At 37.2% G+C, this 14912-nt stretch overlaps 3 protein-coding genes across 3 annotated transcripts; 2 read left to right on the forward strand and 1 right to left on the reverse strand.

Annotated features, from left to right (window-relative positions):
* Positions 1 to 569: 569 nt before the first annotated feature.
* On the forward strand, positions 570 to 1344 carry GCK72_013228 (uncharacterized protein; the record flags this gene model as incomplete). The annotated part of the gene is made up of 3 exons (XM_053729733.1): positions 570 to 646; positions 953 to 1076; positions 1252 to 1344. 3 exons carry the CDS (start codon positions 570 to 572, stop codon positions 1342 to 1344), a joined length of 294 nt encoding a protein of 97 aa, XP_053584505.1.
* Positions 1345 to 3009: 1665 nt separating this feature from the next.
* On the reverse strand, positions 3010 to 3706 carry GCK72_013229 (uncharacterized protein; the record flags this gene model as incomplete). Its single annotated transcript, XM_053729734.1, has 3 exons — positions 3010 to 3027; positions 3080 to 3302; positions 3606 to 3706. The coding sequence occupies 3 exons, from the start codon at positions 3704 to 3706 to the stop codon at positions 3010 to 3012; spliced, it is 342 nt and encodes a 113-aa protein (XP_053584506.1).
* Positions 3707 to 9908: 6202 nt separating this feature from the next.
* On the forward strand, positions 9909 to 13494 carry GCK72_013230 (uncharacterized protein; the record flags this gene model as incomplete). Its single annotated transcript, XM_053729735.1, has 7 exons — positions 9909 to 10053; positions 12305 to 12428; positions 12479 to 12556; positions 12607 to 12703; positions 12802 to 12911; positions 13012 to 13099; positions 13147 to 13494. The coding sequence occupies 7 exons, from the start codon at positions 9909 to 9911 to the stop codon at positions 13492 to 13494; spliced, it is 990 nt and encodes a 329-aa protein (XP_053584507.1).
* Positions 13495 to 14912: the final 1418 nt, after the last annotated feature.

Consider the following 14912-nt stretch of genomic DNA (forward strand, 5'->3'; position numbering starts at 1 on the left):
AGACAAACAACAGACTACAAAATGATACTCAAAATGCAACTAGGCAAAATTGATATTAACACTGAAGACTTCTTCACGACCAACACATTCACTAAAACACGCAGTAACAACACATTCCACTGGAAAGCAGGAAAAACTAAAACTAGGCGCAACTTCTTTATTCACCGCACACTTAGCCGCGTAGCCATCAGCTCTGACCGACCGCCCATCTCTCCTAACTGATCCCACTACGATAGCTCTTTTTTTGTCTTTTGCTTGGCATTTAACATCCCGTTTAACACTTCCCCTGATGCTTATATTTTCTGTATATTTTTCTTTTCTTTTCTTACTTTCACGATACTCGAGATCGTATTCAATAAATAAATAAATAAAAAAAAACAAAATCAGCATCGAAACGAAGATTTTTTTCAATATTTGAAGAATGTGAAACTGAAAATAATAAAACATTTCCAGCAGTACATACCATCGCATCCAACACATGTTCGAGTCGATATGTGGGTTCAAAAAGTGACATCTGTTTCAGAACTTACACAAGACTTTGAAATCGGTTAGTATGTATTTATTCGTGCATGTTCTGCCGTAACATTCCTAATCTTCCGATCTGTACATCAACGAATTCTGCAGCTATTCACGAGTCACCGTTGCGGTGAGTTAGTTTTGAATAATGGGAAAGGACTGAAAATTGAAGTAGTGAGAATCTTATAAACCACATGTTTGACACAGCAAAATTTTTTCTATTTTAGGTATTTCAAAAATTCTCATTACCTATGTAGTTTATTATCACTGAGAAATCTTCCTGCATACAAAACTTTTCAGAAACGAGTTTCTAATAGTATTCTCAAATGGAACACTATGGACGAACTATCAAATGAAACTAACTGGACCATGTGATATGAAACTGAAACGATTTCCATTTGACAAGCACTGTATAAAAAAACCGAAAACTTTTCAGATTTAATTACAACACCGGAGAAGTGAGAATGTCGTGGAACCAACCGTATCCAGTTATTCTACTCCAAAGAATTGATCTACCCGATTTCAAATTGGTCAATTTCAGTATGATTGCAGTGGAACAGGTTTGTAAAATCGTCTATGAACACATAGTATTCAGTAAAACTCTATTTGAAATATATAGAGAACTTGGAACAGGCAAGTTTTCTCTATAAAACTTCTGCAGTTTCGTCAGATTAGGTTAAGAAGACTTGCATTATCACTGACTTACCAATTACCCTCTAGTATCTGTAATTTCAGATGTACCCTGCCGGGTTGTGGGATGGATTGACAGTTTCTTTTGTGTTCCAACGAAGACTACACTTGAATGTGATTGTACCTCTTTACGGTTAACAGGAATTTTATCCGCTACTCAACTATATTTTCATTTTCGAAAAGATAGAAATGGGAACATTACTGTTTCTATTGCTTCATTTTAGGATATTATCAAAACATTTATAGTTTTGGAGACATCGTCGTTTGAAACCAGTTACCAATTCCCCTTCCACCCACTAAATTCCCAAATCTTTCCAGAGCAATCCCCGCCCGAACAATGCTCGGAGTCAACTCTCTCCTTGCGATGACATTTCAATTCGGAAATATTATTCGAAATCTGCCACGTGTCTCTTATGTAAAAGCGTTTCAACGGGTTTCTTTTCAAGATTCTAAACAAAATTGCCGTTTTGGGTCGACAAACGTGTCAATTCTCTAAGGAATGACAGTGGAGTGCCTCCAGTTGAAGATTATGTACGTTTTTTTATACTCGAACTTAAACATATTCGATAAAACTTTTAATAGCCCAGCTTGTTGAACTAAATTTTGAAGTGGTTATCATGAAACTGTAATAATATATGTGAACAAGAATTAAGGTAACGATTAGTTAGAAAGCGTTTTGTTGCAATGCTCCAATAAGCTTTGAACTTTTTCGCTTCTATTAAAGATGGCTTTCACAAGTTCTGCAAGGGTTAGAGACATAGCAATTAGCGATACGTCAAGAATCAATAATACATCATTTAAAGTGAATATCCAATATAATTTGAGTGCTGCGATCACAACTATGGCATAATAAATTACGTGATGGACCCGTGCAATGTTGCCACTCTGAAAAAACAATTAGATGGCGAGTTTCAAGCTTTAGCTCACAAATTTAGTGTACTTGCTGGTAGCTTCACTAATAATTTTCTTCACTTCTGCAAATGTTGCGTGATTGTGGGCTGAGAACTTCCATTTACTAGTTACCAGCCTGGAAAAGGAAACATATTCTAGGTACCAAATTTTTGGTGCGTCCAAAGTTGCTACAACGACAAATCTGCGATAATACAAATAAACTTTGGCCGGCGTAGATAGCTACTTTGGACGCACCATTAACTTTCAAAGCATTATTCAGAACTGTTTCCAGTTGCACGATCACCCCTCGCGATCACGGCCGAGAGGCATCTCCAGGTGCCGTGATACTTGGGGTGAAACACAGCTAAATTTGGGTGGAAAATCGAAGAAATCATGTGTATTAAATTAGGATTTTCAGATTTCCGACCAGAATATGGATTCTGGAGGCCCTCAGCAATTTTTGAAAACTGATTTCCCATCAAAATTGGATTGTCTATCGATTCTGCCAGGTCTCGTTGGTGAACTCAACAATCCGTTTAGACCATTCTCTAGTTAGAGGCATTACACGGTACCTAGCAGGTAGTAGTAGCTGGCTTAGATTATAGTAACGGTGTGCTCGGGGGGAATAAAACAGTATTTCCTCCATTTATAGCAAATATCAATTTAATGACCTCGCGAAGCTGTCTCGTCAGATAACCTCTAATACAACTCACAGTAGGCTCTCAAGACAGGATTGCACACTATTCAGCGATTCTTTCGTTTCTTCCAGCTGTAGACGCAAATAGTGAAAAATGGACATTACAAAGCAAAGAATTATATAAATATCAACGTAATCCTTGTGATCCAAAAAACTGTAGTATGCAGAAACACCGAGTGCCATCAAGAAAACTAATTCAGTGACTATGAGAAAAGTCAAGCTCCCTGCGGATTCTGAAAAGTGAAGAGTATTTATAGTATGTAAAGACGTGTTTCGTTAACTCACTGTACATTTGTCCTTTGCTACCAGATGTTTCATCACTTCTTCTGAGTACTTGATTATCTTTTTTCGTTCTTTTTCTTCCAATGTTTCCTTATCGATCCATTTCAAGTCTTTCTCTTGTTTTTTCAACTCGGTCACTTTGAGTCGATCTCCAACTAAACCTTTTCCCTCTTCTATAGGAACTGCTGTCAGTGCAAGATCAATTAATGGAGTTGTCGTCTTGATTCTGAAAACAATTATTCAGATATATTAACTCATCACAGTTCTTATAACTGCGCTCCATCGTAATCTTCTTGAAAAACGTCTATTTTCTCTGAGTTTTTCAATTTGGCCCAAAGTGTTCGTTGGTTGCGCCGTTGTAAGACATGTATCGTGCTAATACATTATCTATGCTCGTTTATAGTGAAGCTATTCACCTCCGAGAAAAGGTTTCCCTCTATTAAAGTAGCGTAAAAAAGAGCAAAAGCAAAAAAACAGGGTCTTTCTGTAAGATTTCCCTTAAAATTGTAGACTTCCACAGACAACTCACATGATGCCAAGGTGTTTTTTTCGACCAAAATCATTAGCTTGTTCATAGTCGATCAATATATGCACGGTTTGTTCGTCGATTTGGGACGCTGAGTAATCCATGTCGTCTTTCTTCTGAAAGGCAAAGATTTCTCTACAATAATAATTGAAAGCTAACCGAAAATTCCGAAAAGCATGAAAAAAATGAAAAAAAGCGATTTTTTCTAAATATATGACGCAGGAAAGCTAGAATTAAGTTATCAACTAATAAAATGCACAAAATAAGACTAACAATTCATTTCTGGAAAGATTTTGATCCTATCTTTTGAAAGAACAATGTTCATTTTTTCAGCGTCAATCGATCGTTTCGGAATGTCAAAAGAGGCGGAGCCTAAAGGGGTATGATATAAGACAGGCCAAATTTGAAATTTTTTTTTCGTCGTCTGTTTTTTCACAAATTTTCAACTTTCCTGTGAGTTTTCACAGAAAAAATTGAGTGTTGCGAAATTCCAAGAATTGATGTGGAAATTGAATGAATCTCCCAAAACTGTTAGAAAACGGAAAAATTTTAGAACTTCTGGGAAATTCAACGGGATTTCTACGAAATTACAGTTTTTCCTCAACTGGTTTGTAGAAACTGATTAAGGTCAGCTGTCAATTTGATTTTTTGAAACAGTTTCAAAAAGAGTTACGTAAAAATTCGACCAGGTTTTATTGAAAAAGACAAACACAGAAACGTAACAGTTACACTTTTGTGAAAAACCGAAAAAAAAGTACGTGAAAATTAGAATAATTTTGATTTCACGTGACGAACTCGGGCCTCCCCAAAATCGAAACTGTTACAACTCTGGGAATTATCCACGTATCGTTGTGTATCAGTTTCAGAGAGCTACCTGAAATTAAACGAATTGAACGTGTTGACACAAAAAAAGAAAACGACAAACCTTATTGTGACTTAGAAGAGCATTTTGTAAGATATCAACATTAACCAATAACAACGATAGATTGATATAAATAAAATTTCGCTTCAAACTCAACATAATATATCTGAAAATCTGAAAGGGTTATTCTTGAAACCGTAATCGTTAAGTTACCTTCTAAACACTATTGAGTAGTCCAATTAGCATTTTAAAAACCCAAGTAAGAACTTGGGAATTGAAAATTATATGAAAAATCTGCAAATTTGGGGTGCTTGTATCCCCACAAGATGGGGCATGGGGGTTGAATTTTTAATGCGTGTGACCTCGGGATTTTTCACCATTCTTTTTTTCGCGTGTTTTTTGACCTTCGAATATTTAAATAATTCGGTTTTCCAAATTATTTAAATATTGTTTTCGCCGACGTGGAATGTCTGCGGAGCAGTTTTAAGGACCCCTCCGGCAATCGGCAGAAGAATTTGTGCAAAGAAAGTCACTGAAGGCAAATTATTGAACGATCTATCCACTTGAATTTGATTTTATTTCCTTATGAACTGTGAATATTTTTTCTGTCAGCAATAAAAATTGGTGTTCACATAGATTTCTATTACTGGGGAATGGCACACATAGGATGAAATTTTGGGAGTGGTGCACCTAAAAAATTTCTTCGAGGATTTAGAATCAGTGTGCTGAAAGATGAACAAAGTTTACATAACCTGTGTGATTCTTGTGGGGGACCACTTTACACCACTCTCTTAGGCTTAGGTTTCTTAGAAACCCGTAAAAGAATTGACAAAAACGGTTATTAATATGTTTGTCAACTTTTTCTGAATTTCTATGAAAACTTTTTTTCCCAACTTCCTTAGCGCCGGGAGGAACACCTTACGTGCTCAGAATTCCTTCTTGAGGGAAGAATTAATTTTTTACGAGCTACCAAATTGTGAAAAAGTCTGTTTTCCAACCTACCACTGAAATTTTGACAACAAAATGACGCCCTGAAGCATGCTTTCATACATGGCCGAAAATCCTGTAGGGGAAAAATCAAAATTTTTTACGAGCTGCAGAAATTGAAATGTTTCCATCTACTAACCTTTTTTTTGGTCCTCAATCTGATAAAGAGGAATTTAAAGTGAAAAATGTAATTGAAACTTTTTTCCTCCACTTTTTCCCGACCTAATTCCACCTTGCCCCCAAAACTCCTAAAAACTCCGACCTATACTACAGGATTTGGAGCACCTATGCATGCTCTCTAAAACAACAACGCCCTAGAGCTTGCTCTGACTCCGCCCCTTGGCTCAGCACCTTAGAAGTAGCGATTACCTTAAAACAGGGACACCCTGGAGCTTGCTTCGACCCCGCCCCTTGGCTCAGCACCTTAGAAGTAGCGATTACCTTAAAACAGGGACACCCTGGAGCTTGCTTTGACTCCGCCCCTCGGCTCAGCACCTTAGAAGTAGCGATTACCTTAAAACAGGGACACCCTGGAGCTTGCTCTGACTCCGCCCCTTGGCTCAGCACCTTAGAAGTAGCGATTACCTTAAAACAGGGACACCCTGGAGCTTGCTTTGACCCCGCCCCTTGGCTCAGCACCTTAGAAGTAGCGATTACCTTAAAACAGGGACACCCTGGAGCTTGCTTTGACTCCGCCCCTCGGCTCAGCACCTTAGAAGAAGCGATTACCTTAAAACAGCTCTGGCCCGTATTTATGCTCAAAGCAGAGCCGGGATACTGCTTTTACGAATCCACTAGAAAAAGGTGAATGAATACATGCTCACGTACCTAAAAGTTAAATTTTCAGAAATTAAAATCGCGTGGAGTTATATTAACCATAAAATCCGATAATTAGCGTGTTCATTTGGAGAAGTGGATAACACGGATGATTGTGAAACACAACATCCGGGGTTCGGTTCCTACTGAGTAAAAAAGTGTTTTGTGGGCAATCGAATTAGCAAAAAAAATCAACCCCTACGCCCCCAGGAAATCAACCCCCATGCCCCAAATTGTGGGGATACGGGCGCTATATATGAAAAAAAAATTATATGAAAAATCTGCAAATTTGTGGTTGTTTCTTACCTGGATTCAATAATTTTCTCTGGAATAGGCATATTTCAATGTATAGGGCTATATCTCATATCACATCGCAGCAAATTTACCTGCAGGAAGGAATAAAACAAATCATCAAAACAAATGACGTGTCACTCAAAAAACAAAGGACGTTTTTCAACGTGGCTTGTTATTTAAAATTCTGCCACGTTTATAAAATAATACATTCTGGAAAGAAAACCACGTTTTGTTTTATTCCTTCCTGTTGGCAAATTTGCTGCTTGATGTATAGCTCTATACATTGAAATATGCCTATTCCAGAGAAAATTATTGAATCCAGGTCGGAAACAACCACAAATTTGCAGATTTTTCATATAATTTTCAATTCCCAAGTTCTTACTTGGGTTTTTAAAATGCTAATTGGACTACTCAATAGTGTTTAGAAGGTAACTTAACGATTACGGTTTCAAGAATAACCCTTTCAGATTTTCAGATATATTATGTTGAGTTTGAAGCGAAATTTTATTTATATCAATCTATCGTTGTTATTGGTTAATGTTGATATCTTACAAAATGCTCTTCTAAGTCACAATAAGGTTTGTCGTTTTCTTTTTTTGTGTCAACACGTTCAATTCGTTTAATTTCAGGTAGCTCTCTGAAACTGATACACAACGATACGTGGATAATTCCCAGAGTTGTAACAGTTTCGATTTTGGGGAGGCCCGAGTTTATCACGTGAAATCAAAATTATTCTAATTTTCACGTACTTTTTTTTTCTGTTTTTCACAAAAGTGTAACTGTTACGTTTCTGTGTTTGTCTTTTTAAAATTCCTTCAATAAAATTTTTTGTGAACATTGTTCCAGTCTTACCAACTTGTCGTTAATCAAACCCTAATAAGGAGAAAGTTTCAAGTATGAGTTAACTTTTCCAGAAAAATTCGACTAGCTGAGAATTCATAAAACTCTGTTAAAAATCACATACTTTTCAAAAATCCGCCAGATTTTAACAATTATGAGTTTCCCATTTTTTGCCAAATACAAAGAGAAAACTGTCGAGGAAAAAAATTTTCAAATTTGGCCTGTCTTATATCAAATTTTTAAAATTCCTAGGGTACTAACAGATCACAAAATCAGCCAAAGCGGATTTGTTTGGCTGATGTGTAACATGGCCTGGTGGCTTGAGCGAGGCATCGTCTCTTAAAATCTCAGAGTAAACTTATTTGCCGTTCATGGCATTGCACGTTGAGGAGGTCAGCACCCTGGGGAACCACGAACCAACACAATAAGTATATGAATGTGCAAATAATTAATACTTTGGTAGCGGGCAGCGCAAACAGTAAAGAAGAAGAAGAAGATAAATAAGAATATAACAAGGACGCCCTGGGCTGATTTGAGAATTTTCACCGGCACGGCACGGTCGGCCCAGGTCACAGTACAAAAATCTGAAAATTTTTTCGATTTTTTTTTGCCAAAAAGTCGAACTATGTTTTTATATTTCGATGAAATACAAGTTTACATAGGGTTTTTGATTATTTTTGATGAAAAGTTTTAAAAAATTTCGAAAAATTTTGTGTAAAAATCGTGCACATTTTTCGGCTCCGGCCGCGCTACATGGAGACATGAACTCACAAGAGAAAAAAAGTGATGAGCGCCCGGGAAGTGTTCGAGAAGGGATGGTTATGAGGTGGTGAAGGAGAGAACAATTGGTGTGAGAGGGGCCACTGACGTCATCTCGATGAGAGGGACGGGGTCAATTGGGCCTAATTATTGGAGAGTTTAGCACGTGGTTGGATTATTGTTTTAGGGGAAGGGTGGAATTTAAAAGTTGTTGTAGAAGAGGAGTGGCATGAACGCTTTTTATTCAGGTTCGTAAAATTTGAGCTTATCATGAAACTGATGAAATTTTAAAGTTTGTTGTGAAGAATGTGCACAGTTTTCATCGAACTCTTAATAGCGGAATTCGAATGAGGTAATGACCAGATTACTACCAATATATTTAATGTCACTACTATACTAGAGAAATGAAACAGGAAACGAGGAAAGTTAAGGAAAGAATTTCAGATTCATCGGAGCAGTTTACATTTTATTTTAACTTGATGATTTCAGTCAACTTTCCTGTCATTTCATTGAAATTGTTAGAAATTTCACACCAGATGTCTCCTTCCGTGAATCCAATTGGCACCTCTTTTTCTCCACAGATGCTCATCTTTTACCAGTTTGGAAGGAAGTCAATAACTTTTGACACCAATGTAATCGACTTCATATAAAATGATTTCTTACAACGTCTAATATTCTACAAGCTCAGAAAACACCGATTCTCATACTTCAGCGATAAATGAAACGGGAGTCATTGAGTGATTGTTTCAGGTAGTTTCGAATCCGCAACATTGAAAAAATTGGATTATTTTTTTAGAATTTCTTTTACAATTTAATTCTGCATTTAAGTGGGTAGAACCCTTAGAATAATTTATACTTGAGCATATATTTTGAGCTATTTTAGAAACAACAATGATACCGCTTATTTGATCTGACGATTTGAAAAAACAAGACTTGGAAGGAAGCATTTTCTGGTGTAGTGATGTCTACAAGACAGGCATTTGAAAAAAAAAAGATTTATTTGTTCTGAATCAAAGAAATATCAATGAATGGTTCAATATTATTGGAGTACACTTTGGAATTTCATCAATTCTCAGAACAAAAAAATGTTTTGCGAAAAAAATCTCTTGAATTGAAAGAAACTGAGTGAAGGAGATTTAATTATATATCGGGCGTTACATTAACTGAAAAAAAAAATAATCACAGTGGGTTATTGCCTGATTAAAACAGGTTATGATTGTTCATTCATTAAAACATTTTGACTGTTTCACATTGGAATCTTTTCTAAATTAGTTAACTTGTAGCAACTCTTGATGGGAACAGTGGAAATAACGCTTCACCGAAAATTGTTCAGTTTTAGGAAAACGATGAGAATTCAATAAAGAAAATTCATCGAAGAAAAGTCAGCGGTCATTTCGTGTATCGGACTTAATATCATTAATCCACTGGGAATTGGAGGAGAAAACAAAGAGGAGCTGAAAAAGTGAAATGAAGTTTTAACAACGTAAAATTCGGATCACTAGTTCATTGAAATATTATTTCTTGAAAATGGAACCCGTGAAACCGTAATCCATCCCCCGATTTTCCCGTGACCCTCCTACCCTGGTTCCCCCATAAACTAATTCCCCAATCCCTTCAATCATCCCGAGACATCTCCAATCAATTTCAAAGTTTACTTTGCCATTCTCTCTCTGGAATTCAAGGAGAAATATCGATACAATGTGAGTCTCTCTCTTCTCATTCCTCTAATTTCAACCAATTTCAGAAAAATGGATTTCGGAGCGAACTGGGCGTACAAGGAAATAGACGTGAAAGTGAGTGGAACTCTTCAAGAAGCTGCTGATATTCTGAGAAAAATGAAGGAAGAAAAGGCGGATGACAAGGAGAAATCATTGATTTCACGCAACTTTTCGGGTAGGTTAAAGGGAATTGATGGCATAGCAATTAGGGAGATATTATATAAGATTGAGAAAAGTTTGAGAAACACGACAAAATTTGATTTTTTTTAACGAAAATCTCACACATAATATTGTTGAAAAGCTGTAGCCGTACAAACAAAGCTTTTGAAACACAAATTATTTTATTCCACAGTTGCCGGTGGCAAGGTACCCTCATAGCCCTGTAGTTCTCCGAGTCCTCACAATAAATACGCAACGACACTCCGCCAAAGCCTCACGCGCCTACCGTAACCTCAGCGCGTCAGTTCACGTGGACACGTGTACTCCACGTGGCAACAAGTGGTTTTCTGAAGTCGGTTGGCTTTCAGAGTTAGTTCTAGTTTTAGCGTTGGTTGTTTAACCTTTGTTTTGTAAGTTACGCTCTCTTATTTTATTTTCTTGCAATAAACCTTATTTATTGTAAGAAACTGTGTTTACTGTCGTCTTATTTTATCAGGACCCTATCACCCCGTATTCGTACGCGGGCAACTCCACCTTGCTCAAACCATACTTGCAAACCGGGCCGAAACGGGCCGACACGGGCCGGCGCGTAACTCGCTTGAAACTCAATGTTATGAGCTGAAAAATATACCAAAATGTAGATCTCGACGAGTTCTATGTCCGTGACCTACTACGGGCCGGATGGCTATTCGTTATTGTGCCGCGGGCCGGAATGCTAGAATGGCTAGAATGGCTTTTTTAACCATTTTCGCGATTTTTGACACTTTTTCCCGGCCCGCGGCACAATAACGAACAGCCATCCGGCCCGTAGTAGGTCACGGTCATAGAACTCGTCGAGATCTACATTTTGGTATATTTTTCAGCTCATAACATTGAGTTTCAAGCGAGTTACGCGCCGGCCCGTGTCGGCCCGTTTCGGCCCGGTTTGCAAGTATGGCTCAAACTGATTAAAAATGAATTTACTAAAGCTTCATGCGCTATGTGAACTAAGATGGCCCAAAATCTAATAGTTCCCAAAAGTCCAAACTACTATAAATGGCATGATGAAAACATTGATTATTATGAAAAAAACAATGTTTCACCAACTCCATATAAACCTTCCAATACTTTATGATACAGTAGCGGTCATAGGTGAGTATACCTCCACTCTTTCGTGTGTATCTCTGCTGAATCGTGTCCGTTTTGCATAAACTTTTTTTTTAAAGATAGCTGAAACATTCAGCAATAAGAAAATAAGTTTTTTGAAAAAGTTAACATTTTTAATTTTATCGATAATCGATTTTTCCTGACCGTGATTTGGAAATTTGAAAAAAAACTTTTTATTTTTCTCTTGAAGTTATTGAGTTTTTGATGTCAAAATGATGGAACATGTTCAAATTAACAAAAAATTATGTTGAGTTAGTTTCTTAGTTCCAGAGCATCGTGCTAGAGCTCCAGAAGTCAAAAGTGGTGTCCTCGGGAAAACCTTCATAACTCATCAAGAAATTATTCAAATTAGCCAAATAATGTACGAAAAGACGTGTTTTGAGTTTTTCTACAAACCAACATAAAAAAATCAAGATTTTTGAAAAATTAATTTTTCAATTTTTTTTCATTCAAAAATTTTTTAATTCCAATTTTTCCTAGATTTTCGATATTTTCTGGCTATAAAACGAACAAAAAACTCAAAAATGTATTTCATTATGCTTGATAAAGCACTTCACATGCACATTTTGAAAGGTATGTCCTTTTTATAGCCAGAAAATATCGAAAATCTAGGAAAAATTGGAATTAATAATTTTTTGAATGAAAAAAAATTGAAAAATTATATTTTCTAAAATCTTGATTTTTTAATGTTGGTTTGTATAAGAACTCAAAACACGTCTTTTGGTACATTATTTGGCTAATTTGAATAATTTCTTGATGAGTTATGAAGGTTTTCCCGAGGACACCACTTTTGACTTCTGGAGCTATAGCACGATGCTCTGGAACTAAGAAACTAATTCAAGATAATTTTTTGTTAATTTGAACATGTTCCATCATTTTGACATTAAAAACTCAATAACTTCAAGAGAAAAATAAAAAGTTTTTTTTCAAATTTTCAAATCACGGTCAGGAAAAATCGATTATCGATAAAATTAAAAATGTTAACTTTTTCAAAAAACTTATTTTTTTATTGCTGAATGAAGTTTATGCAAAACGGACTTGTTTCAGCTGAGATACACATGAAAGAGTGGAGGTATACTCACCTATGACCGCTACTGTATCTAATTGTAGCTATATTCCAGGCATCTCCATAACATCAACTGAATCTCACAAGACAATTTCCATCAGTTCGATTCATCGTTCTTCGTCGAAAGAACCGAAACCAACTATTCGTACTCCACGTGATGCTGGAAAGAATCGGAAAATGTATCAGATTTCATTCTGAATAATCCCAATGACTATATTCAAATTTTCAGATTATTCCCGAAAGCAGTGATTGTCAATTCGAAGAAAAAATCGTTGGTTTCGGCTAGTTATGCGGAGAGTTCTAATGCGTAAGTGGACAGTTAAAAGGGATAAAATGACTGATTGAGTGGAATTTCAGAAGCTCCGTGGATCCGATCACTCCAATTCCGGATAGTGAAAATCTGTTCCCCGAGGCAATCTACATTCCAGCTAACAAGGGAACAACTAAGATTGATGTAAGGATAATTTGCTATAACGAGATGAGAAGCAAATAATTTATTTGCCTCAATCTGATACCACATTTCTGAAACAGTACATTAATTTCCATTTGCAGGTGGCAGTTGGTCGTTCCACTTCTCGGGAATCTAGTGAATCCATCAGATCAATTCAACGTAAACATGTTCAACAGATGGGACAGGAACCACTTGAAGACATTCAACACTTGTGAGTCAGCTGGGGTGTCGTTGACGCGTTTTCTGTTTCAACGAATTCAGAAGTGCTTATGTCATTTTCACTGATTCAATGGTTATTTCGTCTTTTTCAGAAAACGTCGTGGATTGAAGAAGTCGAAACCAGACGGTCTATTTCCATCGGCCACTTATATTGCTGGAGGAGGGAACCCCAAAATGACGGTACTCTTCCTCTTTTGATACCCATCTGATTCCCCAGAATATTCCAGATGTCTCCACTGACAAGTGAAATCCAATCGAGTGTTGCTAGAACTACAAATACGGACAACAGTCTTCTCTACGAACAAATGGAATTCATCTCGACTAATGGACGTTTCAAAATGTGTATTCAACCACTCGAAAAGAAGAAGAAATCGGATGAATTTCCAATTGTTCCGAAACAATTGCAATCGAGTACCCGACTGAAAATTGAGTCTCAAAAAATCAAATTCTCGGCTCAAATCTCACTCGGAACTGATCATTTCATCGATTTGTCGGGTATTTTCAATGGAAGTTCGATGAAGAAAAATGATGTGACTAATCTGGTCATCAATGGACAATCCTATTCAACCTACTGATTTTCTGATAGCTGCTCATAGAAAAAGGTCCCAATAAAGAATTATTATTTAACAAAATTTTCGGGATTTGGGGGGAGGGGGCATGCAAGATTTTGCATGCAAACTACATCAGAAGATGTACAAACAATAACTAGCGAAACAATTGAAAAGAAAGAAAAAAAACAAAATCAACGGGTGAATTTAAAAACGAAATGAAAAGGGTAAATTTGTAAAGGTGAGCGAAAGGGAAAAGGGTCACAAAAATTGAGGCAGGGAAAAAAACTTGTGGAATGTCTCCACCGGATGTGAAAGATCTAATTGGGGTTAAAACTAAAAGTAAAGAAGGAGATGTGAGAAATATTTAATCAGATTCATTTCCATTCTGTTCACGTCGACGCCGACGACGAAGTGCCGGATTCAAGGCGGTCGTGCTGACACTGTTGATCTCTTCCTCTTCGGATCTGAAATTTCAGATATAATTTAAGATAATTGTTTCGTATGAAAACTCACTGATAATCATTATCACTATCATTCTCTCCATTCTCTCCATTCGCCTCATCGGCCACTTCTCCCTCTCTCGCAATCGCTTCCATGAATTGAAGTCGTTGCTCTTCGGCTCTCGCATTCAATATATCCGCCTGTGGTGGCATATGAGGATGTCTTCTATGTCCACTCATTCCGAGACGCATATTACGGAGACCTCGTCCGAGAATAGCACGACGAGCGGCGGCGGCTGCTTCGGCTCTGAATCCAGCGAGATTCACTCGTTCTTCCTCTTCTTCTGCCGCAGCTGGAGGGGCTTCACCTGCGTCTTCTCCTTCTGCAACTGCCTCTTCATCTCCATCATTTTCAGCCTCTCTCGCTTGTTCTTCATCGAGTTCATCAAGATTGATGTCTTCAGAACCTGAATCTTTGCTCAATTTCTTCACAATGTTCTTTCACTTCTCTATCTATAACTTACCAACTCGACTAGCAGTCCTCCAACTTCCACTATCATCATCACTTCCCAACTCGTCTTCATCCACTTCCTCATCAACTTCATTCACCAAATCATCAATCGCCGCTCCCATATCGAAATCTGGATCAGCCTCCTCATCTCCATCGTCCTCTTCATCGTCCTCTTCTTCATCATCTCCATCCGTTCCATCTTCATCATCATCATCTATGTCAGCATTATCCACATTCTCACTGCTATTCGCACGTTGACGACGAAGAAGTGCTTGACGACGTATGATACGATTCAGGGCATTTTCAAAGTCGAAACTGTCCATCGAGTCGTTGTCGTCGTCACCATCCTCAAGCTCGTCTTCACTGTCATCGCCGAGCTGAAAATAATTCAGAATTTTTATTATAAGAAAACTAAATCAAAACTGGAACGCTAGAAGCAAGTTTCAAATATTCTTCAGAAAATAATGTTTTTAAATTTTGCATTTTTACAG

This window comes from Caenorhabditis remanei, chromosome IV (genome assembly GCF_010183535.1).
Source record: "Caenorhabditis remanei strain PX506 chromosome IV, whole genome shotgun sequence".
In the NCBI taxonomy this organism is placed as follows: domain Eukaryota; kingdom Metazoa; phylum Nematoda; class Chromadorea; order Rhabditida; family Rhabditidae; genus Caenorhabditis; species Caenorhabditis remanei.